General features: G+C 37.8%; 1 protein-coding gene across 6 annotated transcripts in view; it reads right to left on the reverse strand.

Annotated features, from left to right (window-relative positions):
* Nucleotides 1–15,976, reverse strand: part of JAK2 (Janus kinase 2) — a 104,853-nt gene that overhangs the window by 19,536 nt on the left and 69,341 nt on the right. For all 6 annotated transcript variants that reach the window (XM_054727593.1, XM_008144991.3, XM_054727594.1 and 3 more), the window contains 6 exons: nt 15,294–15,451; nt 14,537–14,648; nt 11,622–11,808; nt 6,269–6,396; nt 3,944–4,078; nt 1,715–1,802 (listed from right to left, as the gene is read on the reverse strand). In XM_054727593.1, coding sequence (XP_054583568.1) covers nt 1,715–1,802; nt 3,944–4,078; nt 6,269–6,396; nt 11,622–11,808; nt 14,537–14,648; nt 15,294–15,451 — 808 coding nt within the window. The remainder of the gene's footprint in view (nt 1–1,714; nt 1,803–3,943; nt 4,079–6,268; nt 6,397–11,621; nt 11,809–14,536; nt 14,649–15,293; nt 15,452–15,976) is intronic.

The following is a 15,976-nucleotide window of genomic DNA, read 5'->3' on the forward strand; positions in this document are numbered from 1 at the left end:
GTGGCTAAACTTCATACATGCCTATATTTCATATATTTGCTTTAAAAAGCATACTGTAGATCTAATCTCAAATTGTAATGCTGCTTGATTTAATATTAAAATGACTTAGTTTTCATTTGGTATGTAATAACTGTTATTGACAAAAGTTGCCTTTGGACCTTGCTGAGTAACAGAAACAAATTAAAGTTTTGCTGCCCATAGTTAATTTGGAGAACAATCCACATACCAATATTTAAAAATTGACCAGTGTTATCCCAATAAATTTAATTTTAGAAAAATGACTACAGGTAAACTTGTCAGGGAAAATATCCAGAAAAAGATCTAGTAGCTGCAATGTTGCAATGAACAAGAGCTTAATAAACCTTTTCTTTGTGACATTTAAGACTTATTATTTTTCATAGATACCACATATTATCATATGTCCCCTTATTTTATGTTATATAAGAAAAAAAACCATTAAGTTGACATGCCATCGATTATATCACAGCTTCTTAATTTTAGATTTTTTTTTAAATGAGAAGAGTACATCACAGAAACAATGAACTAAATATAAAAGCAAGTGTAAAAATTGGAATTATATGCTCTAAGTATATTCTCCCCAAGTGAAAAATTATGAGAAACTTCAATAAATAAGAGAGATAAATACAGAACCAATCTAGTTGGTGGTAAGTGGGTAGAATTCTCCACTACTGCACTTAGATTTATAGTCATTTTATTAACTCCTCTGAAATACCCGAGGAACTTCCAGAAAACAGATTTGAAAGCTATTGCCTTTGAAAATATTATCAATTTTCAAATATATGAAGCAATGTTATATGAGTGTGGATGCCTATCTAATCCACATTACTAATCAAAAATGGGAATTACATAAAAAGTTTCTGAATGTAAACCTTGTGACTTTTTATGAACAGTCTAAATTTAGACATAGAATATATCTAATATCAACATCTAATCATTTCGGTCAGTTTCATTCAAAATCAGTCTAGGCCTGGCCAGTGTGGCTCAGTTGGTTGGGCATCGTGCTGTACACTGAAAGGTTGCCGGTTCAATTCCCAGTCAGGGTTCATGCCCAAGTGTCAGGCTCGATCCCCAGCAGGGCATGTGCAGGAGGTAGCTGATCGATGTTGCGCTCTCACATCGATGTTTCTCCCTCTCTCTCCCTTAACCTCTCTCTAAAAATCAATGAACTATTTTTTAAAAATTGATCTATAATTTATATGCTTTATCTTTATAATTCCAAATAAATGGTACATAAATGTCCAGTTACTCCATTATTATGTTAAATCAGCCATAATCTACAGGGGTGGGCAAAACTAGGAATACAGTTGTTCATATGGAAAAATAATACAATAATTAACAAATAATATACAAGGAAGAATAAACTTCATTTAGAGAACTCACAACTGTAAACCTACTTTTGCCAACCATGTATATTATGGTAAAAGATTAGTAAACATTGTTTATTACAATACTCTACTGTTTAACATAAGCCAAATTAACACTTTTCTGCATTTTAATTCCATTCATTAGTTTCCTTTTTTAGAAGGCCTAATTGAACAGTTCTACAATGTTTTGGTTTCAATAATATTTACTATTTAACTATGGTTTATACTGATACATAACTATTATCCTGAAAATGAATTTTCTATATAAAAAAAAATGGATGTACTAAGAAAGGCATAACATTAACATAAAGAAACAAAGATTTACTTACTCTCCTCTCCACAGACACATACTCCATAATTTAAAACCAGATGCTTGTGAGAAAGCTGGCTCATCATGCTTGCTGCTTCAAAGAAAGACTAAGGGGGAAAAAACCACACAAAAAAATGCAAAATAATTATTGTTTGTGCCTATAAGCATTCACAGTTCAGAAAGATATTCTTTGGCGTAGAGAAATGCACTTTCTCCTCTTCTCTGCAGAACTACATACATAAGGCTACCAAGTGCTTTGGTCCCCTTATATGGTCTTGCAATGCCATCAATCTTAATACTAGAGTTCACCCTGAAGAAACCCCTCAATACGGCTGGAATAGAAGATAGCAATGAAAAAGAGCAATAGTGACACAAGACAGCATGAATGATGGAAGATAAACAGGCCTAGACTAATGACACCTAGAGTAGAAGACAGAGGTTCAAACAGAAGTAGACACCAGAGATAGTGATATGAGATCGAAGTAAATGGATGGGAGCTTCAAATAATACTTAGTAAGGAATTGGAGAGTACACCTAGAACTAATATAATGTATGGCAACTGTAATTGCAAATTTAAAATGATTTAAATTTAAAATAAAAAAATTATCTCTGCATATAAAATATCATGACAATTATGTTGAGAGGTTGGCATGGTATGAACATCACTCTAACTCAACTAAACTTGGACTAGAACTTCTGGCTATTGCTGTTGAGAATCACATTCACCAACACTGCGGTGTTCTGGATTAGAACAACTCCTTGACTTACATGTTTCACATCCTCTTCTTACTAACATCCTTTAAGATATTTTAAGCATCACAAATGTTTGGTGATGTCTTGCTATGCTAAGAACTCAGGCAAATGGCAGATGAGTTTCTGTGGGCTTGTAACTCTGTAATCCGTATTTCAACTAGAATGTTTCTTAGTACAAACTTTTCTTAAAAATTGATTTTTAGATGGAGAAGAAAAGAGAGAAAGAAACATCAATATGAGAGCAAAGCTTCAATCAGTCTCCTGCACACCTTCCACTGGGGATCAAGCCCGCAAAAGTGGTATGTGCCCCAACCAGGAACCAAACCAGCAACCCTTCGGTGCACAGGACAATGTCCAACCAACTGAGCCACACGGACCAAAGCTAAACTCTCTCTCATTTTATTTTTAAGTAGATTAAATTATGAAAGAAATCTGTGGAACCCAAAAAGCTCTGGGAACCAAGTCTGAAAACCACTGCCTTAGTATATACAGAGATGTAATAATACCCTTAACACAATGCCAAAAGTAATTAGTTTTAAAATCTATACTAATAAAAGGATAATATGCTAATTAGAGCAGATGTCTTCTGGACAAAGCCACAGTAGCTGCCCGAGGCTCAGGCAAGCCATGGATGGCGGCTACCACCGCCAGGGCTGGCCCGAGGCTCAGGCAGGCCTCGGATGGCAGCAGCTGCTGCGAGGGCCCAAGCCTCAGGCAACGAGGGGCAGGCCAAGGCTCAGGCAGCTGTGACGCCCCGCAGTGGCAGCAGCAGAGGTGTGATGGAGGTGTCACCTTCCCCTGATTAGCTGGTTGCCTCCTGCAGAGGGAGGCCAGACTGCGACTTAGGGAGCAGGCCTAAGCCGTCAGTAGGACATCCCCTGAGGGCTCCTGGACTGTGAAAGGGGCTGAGAGACTCCACCTCCCCAGTGCACAAATTTTCATGTATTGGGCCTCTAATGTTATTATAAAAATCCTATATAATAAAACCCTAATAAGCAAATCAACCAAAAGGCAAATGACTGGTCGCTCTGATGCACACTGACCACCAGGGGGCAGATGCTCAACGCAGGAGCTGCCCCCTGGTGGTTAGTGCACTCCCACAGGGGAATCGCTGCTCAGCCAGAAGCTGGGCTCATAGCTGGTGAGCGCAGCGGTGGGGTGCCAGGAGCCTCTCCCACCTCTGCAGCATCACTAAGGAGCCCTCGGGGGATGTCCAACTGCTGGGAAGTGGCCTAACCCGGCAGTCGGACATCCTCCGAGGGGTCCCAGACTGCGAGAGGGCGCAGGCCAGGCTGAGGAACCTCCTCCCACCCCTACAGTGCACGAATGTCATGCACCGGGCCTCTAGTATTCTATAATTTTCTATAGCCACACTAGAAGGCATCCTCAGAAAGGTCCTTGATATAAAAGTTACAAGCATGATGTGTTGTGTGCATATTAAGACCACATCTTTAAATATCATAAACTATATAAACTACATAAAGAGCATACACACCTCTGAATAGTTTCTATGTGCTTTATCCAGAACTTTTAAAAGAACTTCTGTTTCATGCAGTTGACCATAATCTCCTACTTCTCTTCTTACACCTTTAAAAATTTTTGTAAAAGTGCCTTGGCCAAGACTTTCATTCTTTAAAAGAAAGAAAAGAAAGAAAAAAATGAGTAAAGATGGATAAAGATGTGAAAATTAGGGAATATGTTCAATGACAAAGAGTAAAAAAAAAAAAAAAAAAATCCATGAGCAAATATCTCCCAGATTTAAGACTCTGAATTATTATATTCTGCTTCCTTATACAGTAATAGAAAACAAAACAAAACAAAGGATTAATGAGTAAAGTGTATTTTGGTTCCATCTGTTCTTAAACCCGCTGGATTGGCTATAATTATCACCTATATTTACCTACATTTATTTACATGTGAAATTTTGTTGTTATTGTTGCCTTTCCTAATAGTGCAGTAGAATGGCAGTACAGTATGGTCTGTAGAGGCAGCATATCTGACTTTGTTCCATATTACCTACCACCTTCTAGTTGTTTGCCTCTGAACAGGCAATTTAATCTCTCTCTGTTGCAGCTGTATTTTCCTCATTGGAGGAATAGGAGTAACTATTTTTCCATAGATTGTTATGAGCAATAAGTGAATAAATACATGAAAGCACTTAATATAGTCTATGACACATAGTAAATGCTCAATAATTAGCTATTATTAGTATTTCTTATTCATCCTTCCAGAGTAATTGTTGAAACCCTGAACTCTGAAGCAGGGGTGCCTATGTTCAAACTGAAAGTCTACTATTATTAGTTTTATTACATTAGGTTACCTGGTGACTCTCTGCTTCCCATTATTACCTGAGGATGCATATCTTCACAATTCTTGATAATTATATCTACTGTCTCTTTATGGAATGTGGACATCAGTTGATCATTTTCTTACTCATTCTGCTCAACATGAAAAATTTTCAGATATATTTTCCAATTCACTAATTATCTTTTCAACTAAAGGTAATCTGCTTATTAACCTGTTCATTTTGTATCACTATCAATGAGTGTGATTTTTCATTTCTATATTTTTCTTCTCTAAATATTTTTGTTCTTTTTAAAAAGTGTCTTTCCCCCCATGTTTCCATTGCCTTTTATATCTTTAAAAATTAATTTTATAACCTCTTTCTAAAAGAGATTTATTGGTCTTCTTACTCTTGATTACTCTTGGGCTATTTCCCGTTTAATTTTTTCAATTAAAAGCTCATGCTTGGCCCTAGCCAGTTTGGCCCAGTGCATAGGGTCCTGGGTTTGATTCCAGTGGGGGATGAGGGGCACATACCTCGGTTACAGGCTCCCCCGCTGCCTGTGCTCTGGTCAGGATGCATGCAGGAGGCAACCAAACGATGTGTTTCTCTCTCATGGATATTTCTGCCTTTCCCTCTCTTTTCCACTCTCTCCAAAAATCAATGAAAAAATATCCTCGGGGAGGATTTAAAAAAAAAAAAAAAAAAAAAAAAAAAGCTCATGATTGGAGTTATTTCAGCAGTAGACTTCTGAGTGAGCAAGGTTAAGAATATGTTCTTCCAAAAAGATTTTGTTTCTGCTTCGGCCAAGCACTACAAGGTATTACTAGGGGAGTATCATTTTTTATATTCATTTATTAGCCTAGATCAGGCAGGTGGTATAAAGAAACCCAAACTCAAAAGTCTAAGATTACAAATTCTCAGGAGAGACATTTTTTCCTAAGAGCCCACCTAAAACAACACTTCTCTTCCCCTTTTGCTAGTGAGTGAATTTTTCACAATCCACATATTGTTTTACTGAGAATGTATTTATTTGAAGGTCCTAGCTTTTTTCAGACATGGCCCCATTTTTAACTCTTGCTCTTCTTTAGGCCTTAAGACTTGGCCCTACTTTTAGATCTTAATCTCCTTGATTAGTGAGACTAATCCCAACCTCCATCATTCTATAGCCAAACCATCAGATCTTAAGTACTACTTTATTTTCAGTTTCTTTTTAATCCCTTAAATTTCCCTTACTTTCTCTACAATTTGAGAATTAAGATATAGGTCTTTTGTAGAAGAAGATTTTTAATTTAAGATTTATAAAAAAAATTTGAAAATCCTGTAAAAAATACAATTCCCTTCTTAAAATATTTTTATTAATTTCTCACTCAAGTTTGGTATTACACTTTCACAAGAAATAAAAATATTTAAAGTGCAAAAAAATTTTAATATAGGTTATAATAAAATACTTCCAAATGTCACATGAATATAAGTGGGAAACATTTGTTATTTTAAAAGGACAAGAAAGACCATAATCAGCATCAAATGACTTACAAATATTAAATCTTCATTTCTGATTTTGTGAAACACCATTTGGTTCACATTATTATGTCTCTGTAATGTTGGTGAGGTTGGTACATCAGAAACACTATTTGTTCTAAAGACTAGAAGGTTTGATTTATCTGTAAAAGAAATAATGAAAAACATATATAATCAAAACATGCTGAGGACATAAAGTTCTCCGAAGGGGTAAAATAAAATGTGTTCTAAATATAAGAAATTCTTCATAACTTTGACTGTTCGTTTTTTTTCCATAGAAAATTACTTTAGCAGTTTATTCACTGAACTTTAATGTACCTTAACCAGTTATTTCAAATATTCAAAATTATTCACTTCCATAACTAATATAAATTTTCAGGAATTTTAATAATTTTTAATAATCATTATTTCACGAGATTTCCAATCTTACTATTTTTATTTTAAAAGTATAACAAATTAGAGACACAACCAAGATGGCAGCATAGGTAAACACCTGAACTTGCTGCCGGGCACAACCCCATCAAAACTACAACTAAAAGACAAAATGGATATCATCCAGAACCATGGGAAGGCTGGCTGAGTGGAAATTCTACAACTAGAAGGAAAGAGAAAAGTGCATTGAGTCCGGTAGGAGGTGTGGAGCAAACAGCAATGGCTGACCATCAGCCCTGCCTTGAAGAGGCCCTCGGGTCTTTGTGTCCTGCAGCACCATACAGGAACAATGGTCGCTGCAAGCACCTGTAAAAAATACAATTATAAGTGTCCACCTCAGGGGTGCAGAAGTGAAGTGTGGAGGTACGGAGGCATGCACCAAAGGGGCTGGCAACTGGGTACGCTGTTGTCTTTTTCAATCAGGAGGGAGATACAAGCTCCCGACTGCTCTGAATTCCAGTTCCCGGTGAGACTTTGGGGACCCAGACTCATACGGAGAGAAACTGGACTGTCTGGCATCAGGCCAGAACATGAGGGCGGCTTTCTCTCAGAGGTGCTTGCAGTGACCATTGTTCCTGTATGGTGCTGCAGGACAAAGAGACCCGAGGGCCTCTTCAGGGCAGGGCTGATGGTCAGCCATTGCTGTTTGCTGCGCCCTGGTGATTCCCTGATACCCCACCCCAGCCAATTTACAACCCCACCCAAGCTGTACACAGAGGCTTTTGCATATGAATGGCCTGGCCTTTTGCAATCTAAAACCTAACAAACTGCAGCTGGGTCAGAGAGCCCCAGAGCTTCCAAAAAAAGGGCCAAGACTGGACAGCAGCTTGCATTGCTTCACAGCTGGGCCTCATCTGGGCACCTCCAAACCCCAAACAAAGAGAAGGAATCTGCAGATCTCTTTGTAGCTCCTGCTGGGTGGCCTCAGGCAGTGGCTGACTCTTCACCTCTTTGGAGATCCAAGAGCCAGTGTATCCAGTGGTCAGAGTGAGACCATCCAGATTACAACGCTACACATCCATTAAGAGACACACTCAGGGGGCAGACTCAGTGAGTGCCAAAGACCCACTGAAGCAAGTCTTGCCCCATAAGGGTGTCTCCAGCACAGAAGTTCTCCCATTGTAGACACAGCTGATCCTCACAGCCAATTGGCCTGGAGGTCAATTCCTCCCAGTGATACCAACAGCAATCAAGGCTTAACTACAGCAAGACTGTGTACACAGCCCACAAAGGGCTGCACCAAGAGTGTCCACCTCAGGTAATTAGGGAGGCTGAGCCACTGGGCCCTATAGGACACCTAGCACACAAAGCTATGCTATCAACACAGGGAAGCAGCCAAAATGCAGAGACAAAGAAACAGGTCACAAATGAAAGAAATGGAGGAAAGCAAATGACTGGATATAGAGTTCAAAACCACGGTTATAAGGTTACTCAAGAATCTTCTAGAAACCTCTGAGAAATTTAGTGAGACCCTCAAGGATATGAAAAAGGACCACTCAGAAATTAAGCATACACTGACTGAAATAAAGAATAATATACAGAGATCCAACAGCAGACTAAAGGATCCCAAGAATCAAGTCAAAGATTTGAAATATGAAGAATCAAAAAACACCCAACTGGAAAAGCAAAAAGAAAAAGGAATCCAAAAATATGAAGATAGTGTAAGGAGCCTCTGGGACAACTTCAAGTGTACCAACATCCAAATTATATGGGTGCCAGAAGAAGAGAGAGAGCAAGATACTGAAAAGCTATTTGAAGAAATAATGACAGAAAACTTCCCCTACCTGGTGAAAGAAATAGACTTACAAGTTCAGGAAGTGCACAGAACCCCAAACAAAAGGAATCCAAAGAGGACCACACCAAGACACATCATAATTAAAATGCCAAGGGCAAAAGACAAAGAGAGAATATTAAAAGCAGCAAGAGAAAAACAGTTAGTTACCTACAAGGGAGCACCCATATGATTGTCAGCTGATTTCTCAACAGAAACTATGCAGGCCAGAAGGGTGTGGCAAGAAATATTCAAAGTGATGAATAGCAAGAACCTACAACCAAGATTACTCTACCCAGCAAAGCTATCATTCAGAATTGAAGGTCAGATAAAGAGCTTCACAGATAAGAAAAAGCTAAAGGAGTTCATCACCACCAAACCAGTATTATATGAAATGCTGAAGGGTATTCTTTAAGAAGAGGAAGAAAAAGAAAAAGGTAAAGATAAAAATTATGAACAACAAAGTGACAAAAAATACATATCTATCAACAAGTGAACCTAAAAATCAAGTGAATAAAAAATCTGATGAACAGAATAAACTGGTGAATATAATAGAATCAGGGGCATAGAAAGGGAGTGGACTGACAATTCTTGAGGGGGAGTGGGTGTGGGGGGTGCGGGAAGAGACTGGACAAAAATCATACACCTAGAGTCCGGAACCAAGATGGCGGCATAGTTAAACAACTAATCTGCTGCCTCACACAACAATTTCAAAAACACAACTAAAAGACAAAAACGTCTACCACCCAGAACCACGGGAAAGCTGGCTGAGTGGAAGATTTACAGCTGAGAAGAGAAAGGAGCACAATCGCTGAAAAGCTGAGGTACGGAGGCACGCGAATCGGGCCGGCGGGCGGCTGGGTGCGCGGCTTTTCTTCAACCCGCAGGGAGACAAGCTCCCGATCACTCTGAAATCCAGTTTCTGGGGACACTCGGGGACCCAGACGCCTACGGGGAGAAGCTGGACTCTCGGCCATCGGGTCGGAAAGTGAGAGTGACTTTTTTGCAGAGGTGCGCCCAGCAATCATTGTTTACTGCGCTGGAGCGCGGGGCACAGGGACTTGGAAACGTGGAAAGGCAGAGACGGCTGACAGCAGCCATTGCCGTTGGCCACGCCCCAGCCTAGTGACGCCCTGAGACCCCGCCCTGCCCTGAGGCCCCGCCCTGAGGCCCCGCCCTGAGGCCCCGCCCTGAGGCCCCGCCCCGCACATCCTACAAACCCGCCCAGGCTCCACACAGCGGCTTTTGCATATAAATGGCCTGTTCTGTGGCAGCTTAACCAACTACAGCTCCAGACTGCTCCAAAACCGCCCAAGCAAAGGAGGAGAAAACTAGCCCTTGCTGTAGCTCCTGCTGGGGAACACACAGTACACAAGGGTACACCAAGAGTGTCCACCTCAAGTAACTGGGAGGCTGACCCGTTGAACCAATAGGACACCTAGTACACAAAACTACCCTACCAACCCAGGGAAGCAGAGAATATGAGAAGGCAAGGAAACAGATCACAAACCAAAGAAATGGAGGAGAATAAGCGACTGGACATAGAGTTCAAAACCACGGTTATAAGGTTTTTCAAGAATTTCATGGAAAAGGCCGATAAATTCAATGAGACCCTTGAGGATATGAAAAAGGACCAACTAGAAATTAAACATACACTGACTGAGATAAAAAATATTATACAGAGACCCAAAAGCAGACTAGAGGATTGCAAGAATCAACTCAAAGATTTGGAATACAAAGAGGCCAAGGACACTCCTCCAGAGAAGCATGAAGTGAAGAGAATTCAGAAAGTTGAAGATAGTGTAAGAAGTCTCTGGGACAACTTCAAGCGAACCAATATCAGAATTATGGGGGTACCAGAAGAAGAGAGAGAGCAAGATGCTGAAAACCTATTTGAAGAAATAATGAACGAAAACTTTCCCCACCTGATGAAAGAAATAGACTTACGAGTCCAGGAAGCGCACAGAACCCCAAACAAAAGGGATCCAAAGAGGACCACACCAAGACACATCATAATTAAAATGCCAAGAGCAAAAGACAAAGAGAGAATCTTACGAGCAGCAAGAGAAAAACAGTTAGTTACCTACAAGGGAGCTCCCATACGATTATCAGCTAATTTCTCAACAGAAACCATGCAGGCCAGACGGGAGTGGCAAGAAATATTCAAAGTGATGAATAGCAGGAACCTACAACCAAGACTACTCTACCCAGCAAAGTTATCATTCAGAATTGAAGGGCAGATAAAGAGCTTCACAGATAAGAAAAAGCTAAAGGAGTTCATCACCACCAAACCAGCATTATATGAAATGCTGAAAGGTATTCTTTAAAAAGAGGAAAAAGAAGAAGAAAGATAAAAATTATGAACAACAAATACATATATATCAACAAGTGAATCTAAAAGTCAAGTGAATTAAAAACCTGAGGAACAGAATAAACTGGTGAACTTAATAGAATCAGAGGCATAGAATGGGAGTGGATTGATAATTCTCAGGGGGAAAGGGGTGTCTGTGTGGGGAGTATGGGAAGAGACTGGACAAAAATCATACACCTATGGATAAGGACAGTGCTGGGGGAGGTAAGGGAAGAGGGGGGGTAGGAACTGGGTGGTGGGGAGATATGTGGGGAAAAAGGAGAAACAATTGTAATCTGAACAATAAAGATTCATTAAATTAAAAAAAAAATCATACACCTAAGGACGAGGACAGTGGGGAGGGGTAAAGGCAGGGGGTGGGGTGGGAACCGGGTGGAGGAGAGCTATGGGGGGAAAAAGAGGAACAACTGTAATAATCTGAACAATAAAGATTTATTTAAAAAATACATATATAAGAAATTAAAATTCTAAGAGTATGAAAGCATTTACTTAGAACCACATATGAGAATTTGGTAGTGAGGTCTTTCACTTCAATTAATAAATGATTGATTTATACCGAGCATTATTATTTTTAATATCATTTTAGAATTATAGAACTTCATGTCACTTCTAGAAAACCTAAACCAAACTGAACAATCCTACTTGAGGATATATTTATAAAGAATAAGAAAAAATTAATCTGTTTATGGAGCTGCTTCTTTCATCTTTCTTTTAAATCAATATACTAAAGATATCACTCAATATATACACAAGTCATGACCCATATTTTTAAAATAACTAGAAAATTATTTTACCTTTTGGCTTTGGAGGACAGCATTTTGTAAACTGGAAAATTATATTGTCTGAACGAACAGTTTCCATCTGGTAGCAATTCAAAAGATCTTTAAGATTATTGAAGTTCTTCTTAGTCCCACTGAGGTTGAATTCTCCATTCTCACTTTTTGTAATCAAACAGTGCTTATATTCAATGACATTATCACGCTATATAAGTTTAATTATAAAGAGAGGGAGGGAAAATCAAAATGGACATCATAGTGATTACTGTTACAAAGTGTATTTCACAAAAATAACCAACAAAATATTTAAACATTTGAATCATGAATCCTAGAATGGTACCAGTGTAGGGTAATAGAGGTGCTTGATTCTTCAAAAAGAACTATATTGTATAGGCCAGTGGTCAGCAAACCGCAGCTTGTGAGCCACATGCGGCTCTTTGGCCCCTTGAGTGTGGCTCTTCCACAAAATACCACGTGCAGGCGCGCACATACAGTGCGATTGAAACTTTGTGGCCCATGCGCAGAAGTCGGTTTCGGCTCTCAAAAGAAATTGCAATCGTTGTACTGTTAATATTTGGCTCTTTTGACTAATGATTTTGCCGACCACTGGTCTAGGCTAAAGAAATGACTTAGAGTTTATTTTTTAAAAAGCAATGATAATTAACAATAATAATACCATCCTTAACAGTTTTCCATCACTTATAAGATAAAGTCTATAACCAATTTAGTGTATAAGGTGTTCCTTGAGCAGGATTCTGCCTCCATCTCCAATCTCAACTTCTGCCAATTACAAAATACAGCCTATGTTCTAGCTATATTGTGACTCAAAAAATTCCAAGCAAGTGCCATGCTATTTCATGATAACTGTACATGCTCTCTCTCTACCTATGAATGTACATGTTTTCTTTCTGAGCAATGGACTTTTATTCATTCCTAAAACTTAGTTCCTAAATACCACTTCCTGTGAGGTCCTCCATATAACTCTCACCACATTCCACAAGCAAAGGTCATTACCCATTCCACTGTGCCACTACTGTATTTGTATAATTGTCTCCAATATGGGAATGTTAATATTTTTCAGTTTTTCAATGTCTGTCCTATGTGCTTGTTCATTACAAGCTTGTTCATTCATCTATTTTTTGAGCGGCTTCTTAATAAGCATATCAACCTATTTAGGACCATTTGTATAAACTCAACTAAATACTTCAAGGTCAATCTCAAATCCTTCCTACTCCAAAAGATATTTCTTCACTGTATTTTCTGTTATTGTCTATGCCTATCCTATATAATAAAGAGCTAATATGCTTATTAGACCAGACAGAACGACCGTCCGGACATCCTTCCGGACGACCGCCTGGACAACTGTCCAGATGACCTTCCAGAAGAAGCCGGGGCTGTGAGGGCCAGCAGAGGCTGTGAGGGCCTGTGAGGGGCAGCCGAGGCTGCGAGGGCTGGCCGAGGCTGCGAGGGGCTGTGAGGGCCGAGCCGCTTGCACGAATTTCGTGCATCAGGTCTCTAGTACTGAATAATTACAATGCTCAATTTAGTAAATTTTTTGTATTCTTTTTTCCCAAAAGAAAACTTCTTCAAACAGGGCTATGTAACATACACTTCCTAATACATAACAATATATTCATTTTGATTTGGTAATTGAATATAAAGAGCTATTATAATTACAGTGAGAAAATATTGAGAAATTAGGATAGAGCATTTTACAATGCTAAAGTTATACAGTAACCTACCTTCTGTTTTTATGGACAATAAATCCACTCTGCATATGCTAAATATAAGATAACTGTATTTTATAAAACTTAAAATAACTGAATAATAAAATCCTTACTGTCTACATTTTTAAAAAACAAGATAAATTTTGGAAGCTAATATAAAGTTTTTCAAGATTTATACCATGAAACTGCCTTATAAGTGATACTCTTTTTAGATAATTTTGGATTGTAAACAATCTTAGATGACATCCAAATAATCTGCATTAAGAGTGAGGTTTCATTGGTTAGAGCATCGTCCTGATATGCCAAGGTTGCAAGTTCAATGATGCATATATAAGTGGAACAACAAGTTGATGTTTCTCTCTTTTTAAAATCAATCAATAATTAAATAATTTTAAAATGTTTTTTAAAAATGAGGTTTCATTGTAGTTTTATGCTTAAAACATACATTGTAGATTGTTATTCTTAAAAGAGGTTAGCCCTGGCTGGGTGGCTCAGTTGACTGAAGCATTTTATATCAAACGGTTGCGGGTTTAATTCCCAGTCAGGGCACATAACTAGGTTGCAGGTTCAATCCCTGGTGGGGCGCGTAAGGGAGGCAATCAATCAATGTTTCTCTCTCTCATTGATGTTTCTCTCTCTCTCTCTCTCTCTATCAATGTTTCTCTCTCTCATTGATGTTTCTGTCTCTCTCTCTCTCTCTCTCTCTCTCTCTCAAATCAATAAAAAAATATCCTCAAGTAAGGATTTTTTTAAAAAGGAAAAAACCCCACCACTAGTTAAAAGTTCAACAATGTTTGTTTCTTTGTTATTACCTTATTTCACTCAAATATTATAACCACTACTAGTAAAAGGAAAGTTTACTTCTGATTTATTGTGTTCTATATGTTTTGGTAAAGATTTGCATTTTTCTGAAAAAAGAGACTTTAAGAGAATTGATGCAATATGACACTCAAACACCAAAAAATAAATTCTACATTAAAAGACAGAAGGACATTATAAATCATTTTATATTTTTATATTAATCCTAGGAATTCTAATTTATTATACATGCAGGATCCCTGAGGTAAATTAAATATTATTATGCTAGCTATATCCAGAGCTATAATTCAGAGTATTAAAAAGGAAATACATATGGTACCTAAACATGAAGGGGAAATTATAGAGACTAAATAAAGATGTTACTGTTAATGAATGTGATATACTAACCTCAACAGCAAAAGTCAAAAAATATTTATTAAACTCCTTAGGACTGCATCGAAGTACATAAAGTCCAGTCTGATTACCTGCTTTCTTCAGTTTACTTATGGCAAAATCCATTCTAAAGGTAAAGAAGTAATGTGAATGATAACAGCAAGATGTCATCTAAAAGATCAAAAGTAAAATCTAAAACTCAAAATTTTTAGAAGTCTCTTCTACTTTATAAGTTTATCAATAATCTTGTAAGGAAAAATTAAGTTCAAACCAATTCAAGGGACAATTATATTGCTTTAAAAACAAATCAATGGCATTAGAGGACACACAAAATCACAAAGAACAATTCATTCATTTGAATTTTCTGCCTTCTGATTGCAAATTTAGTATTTTAAAAACAATACCCTCATAAAACTTCATTTATGCAAACAATATATCATAAACACTTATGTCTCTTCTACCATAGCAATTTCTAATATAAAAATTTATATGTATTATTATATTTAATATAATCCAAAGTCTAGTAGAAGACCCATTGCAAGTAACAAAGACTACTGATTTTTAAAATCTGCTATATGTTTTACTGAAGCTGCATGTCTTGAAAGAAAAGTCCAAGTGTAATCTACATGAAAGCATGAATCATCTATCACTATCTAGTAACACACGTAGGCAAATCTCTCTCTCTCTTACTCTCTCAAAATCAATGGGAAAATATCCACAGGTGAAGATTAACAACAACAACAAAAATTTACTTTTAAACTGTTTTACTTACGAAATTGGGCCATGACAGTTGCTTTGTAAATTTTCAAGCACCACTGGAGATGCTACTTCTTTACAGAGGTAATGGTGTGCATCTGCAGTTAATCTATAATATCCATCAATTAATGACACAAAAGACAAAGCCTCCTTTAATGAACTAAGTTCAATTTCCTAAGCAGAGAAAAGAAAAGAAGTATCATTTAAAAAGTCAACTGCATGCTACATATTGAAAATTCTCTTTGCCCCATGTTGTTAGATTAATTCTTCTAAATTTTTTTCCACATTGCACAAATGTCTTTTATGGTCCAATTTGAATTATAAATTATTCTGTCTAATATTTAAGACCCTCTTGAATATGGGCTTATCATGCCTTTCCAGTTATAGTTCACTCTACATCCATAATTTTACTATATTTTCCCCATTAGAAAAATGCAAGTTATCTCAATTAGAAATCTATCTAGTCCAATATAAAAGTTTGTATTATTTAGAAATAATGATTTATTTTTACATATCAAATATACACTGCTAAGTTAAAGTACTTATGCTATAAGCGAAAATGTATATAGTATAAACTAAAATCCAACCTAATAAAAGGGTAATATGCAAATAACCATCACTCCGCTACGCCCACGATTGGTCCGGCGGGAGGCTGGGGGGCGGGAGTCGGGGTGGCCTATCCAGCCGTTGAGAGGCGCG

This window comes from Eptesicus fuscus, chromosome 15 (genome assembly GCF_027574615.1).
Source record: "Eptesicus fuscus isolate TK198812 chromosome 15, DD_ASM_mEF_20220401, whole genome shotgun sequence".
Taxonomy (NCBI): Eukaryota; Metazoa; Chordata; class Mammalia; order Chiroptera; family Vespertilionidae; genus Eptesicus; species Eptesicus fuscus.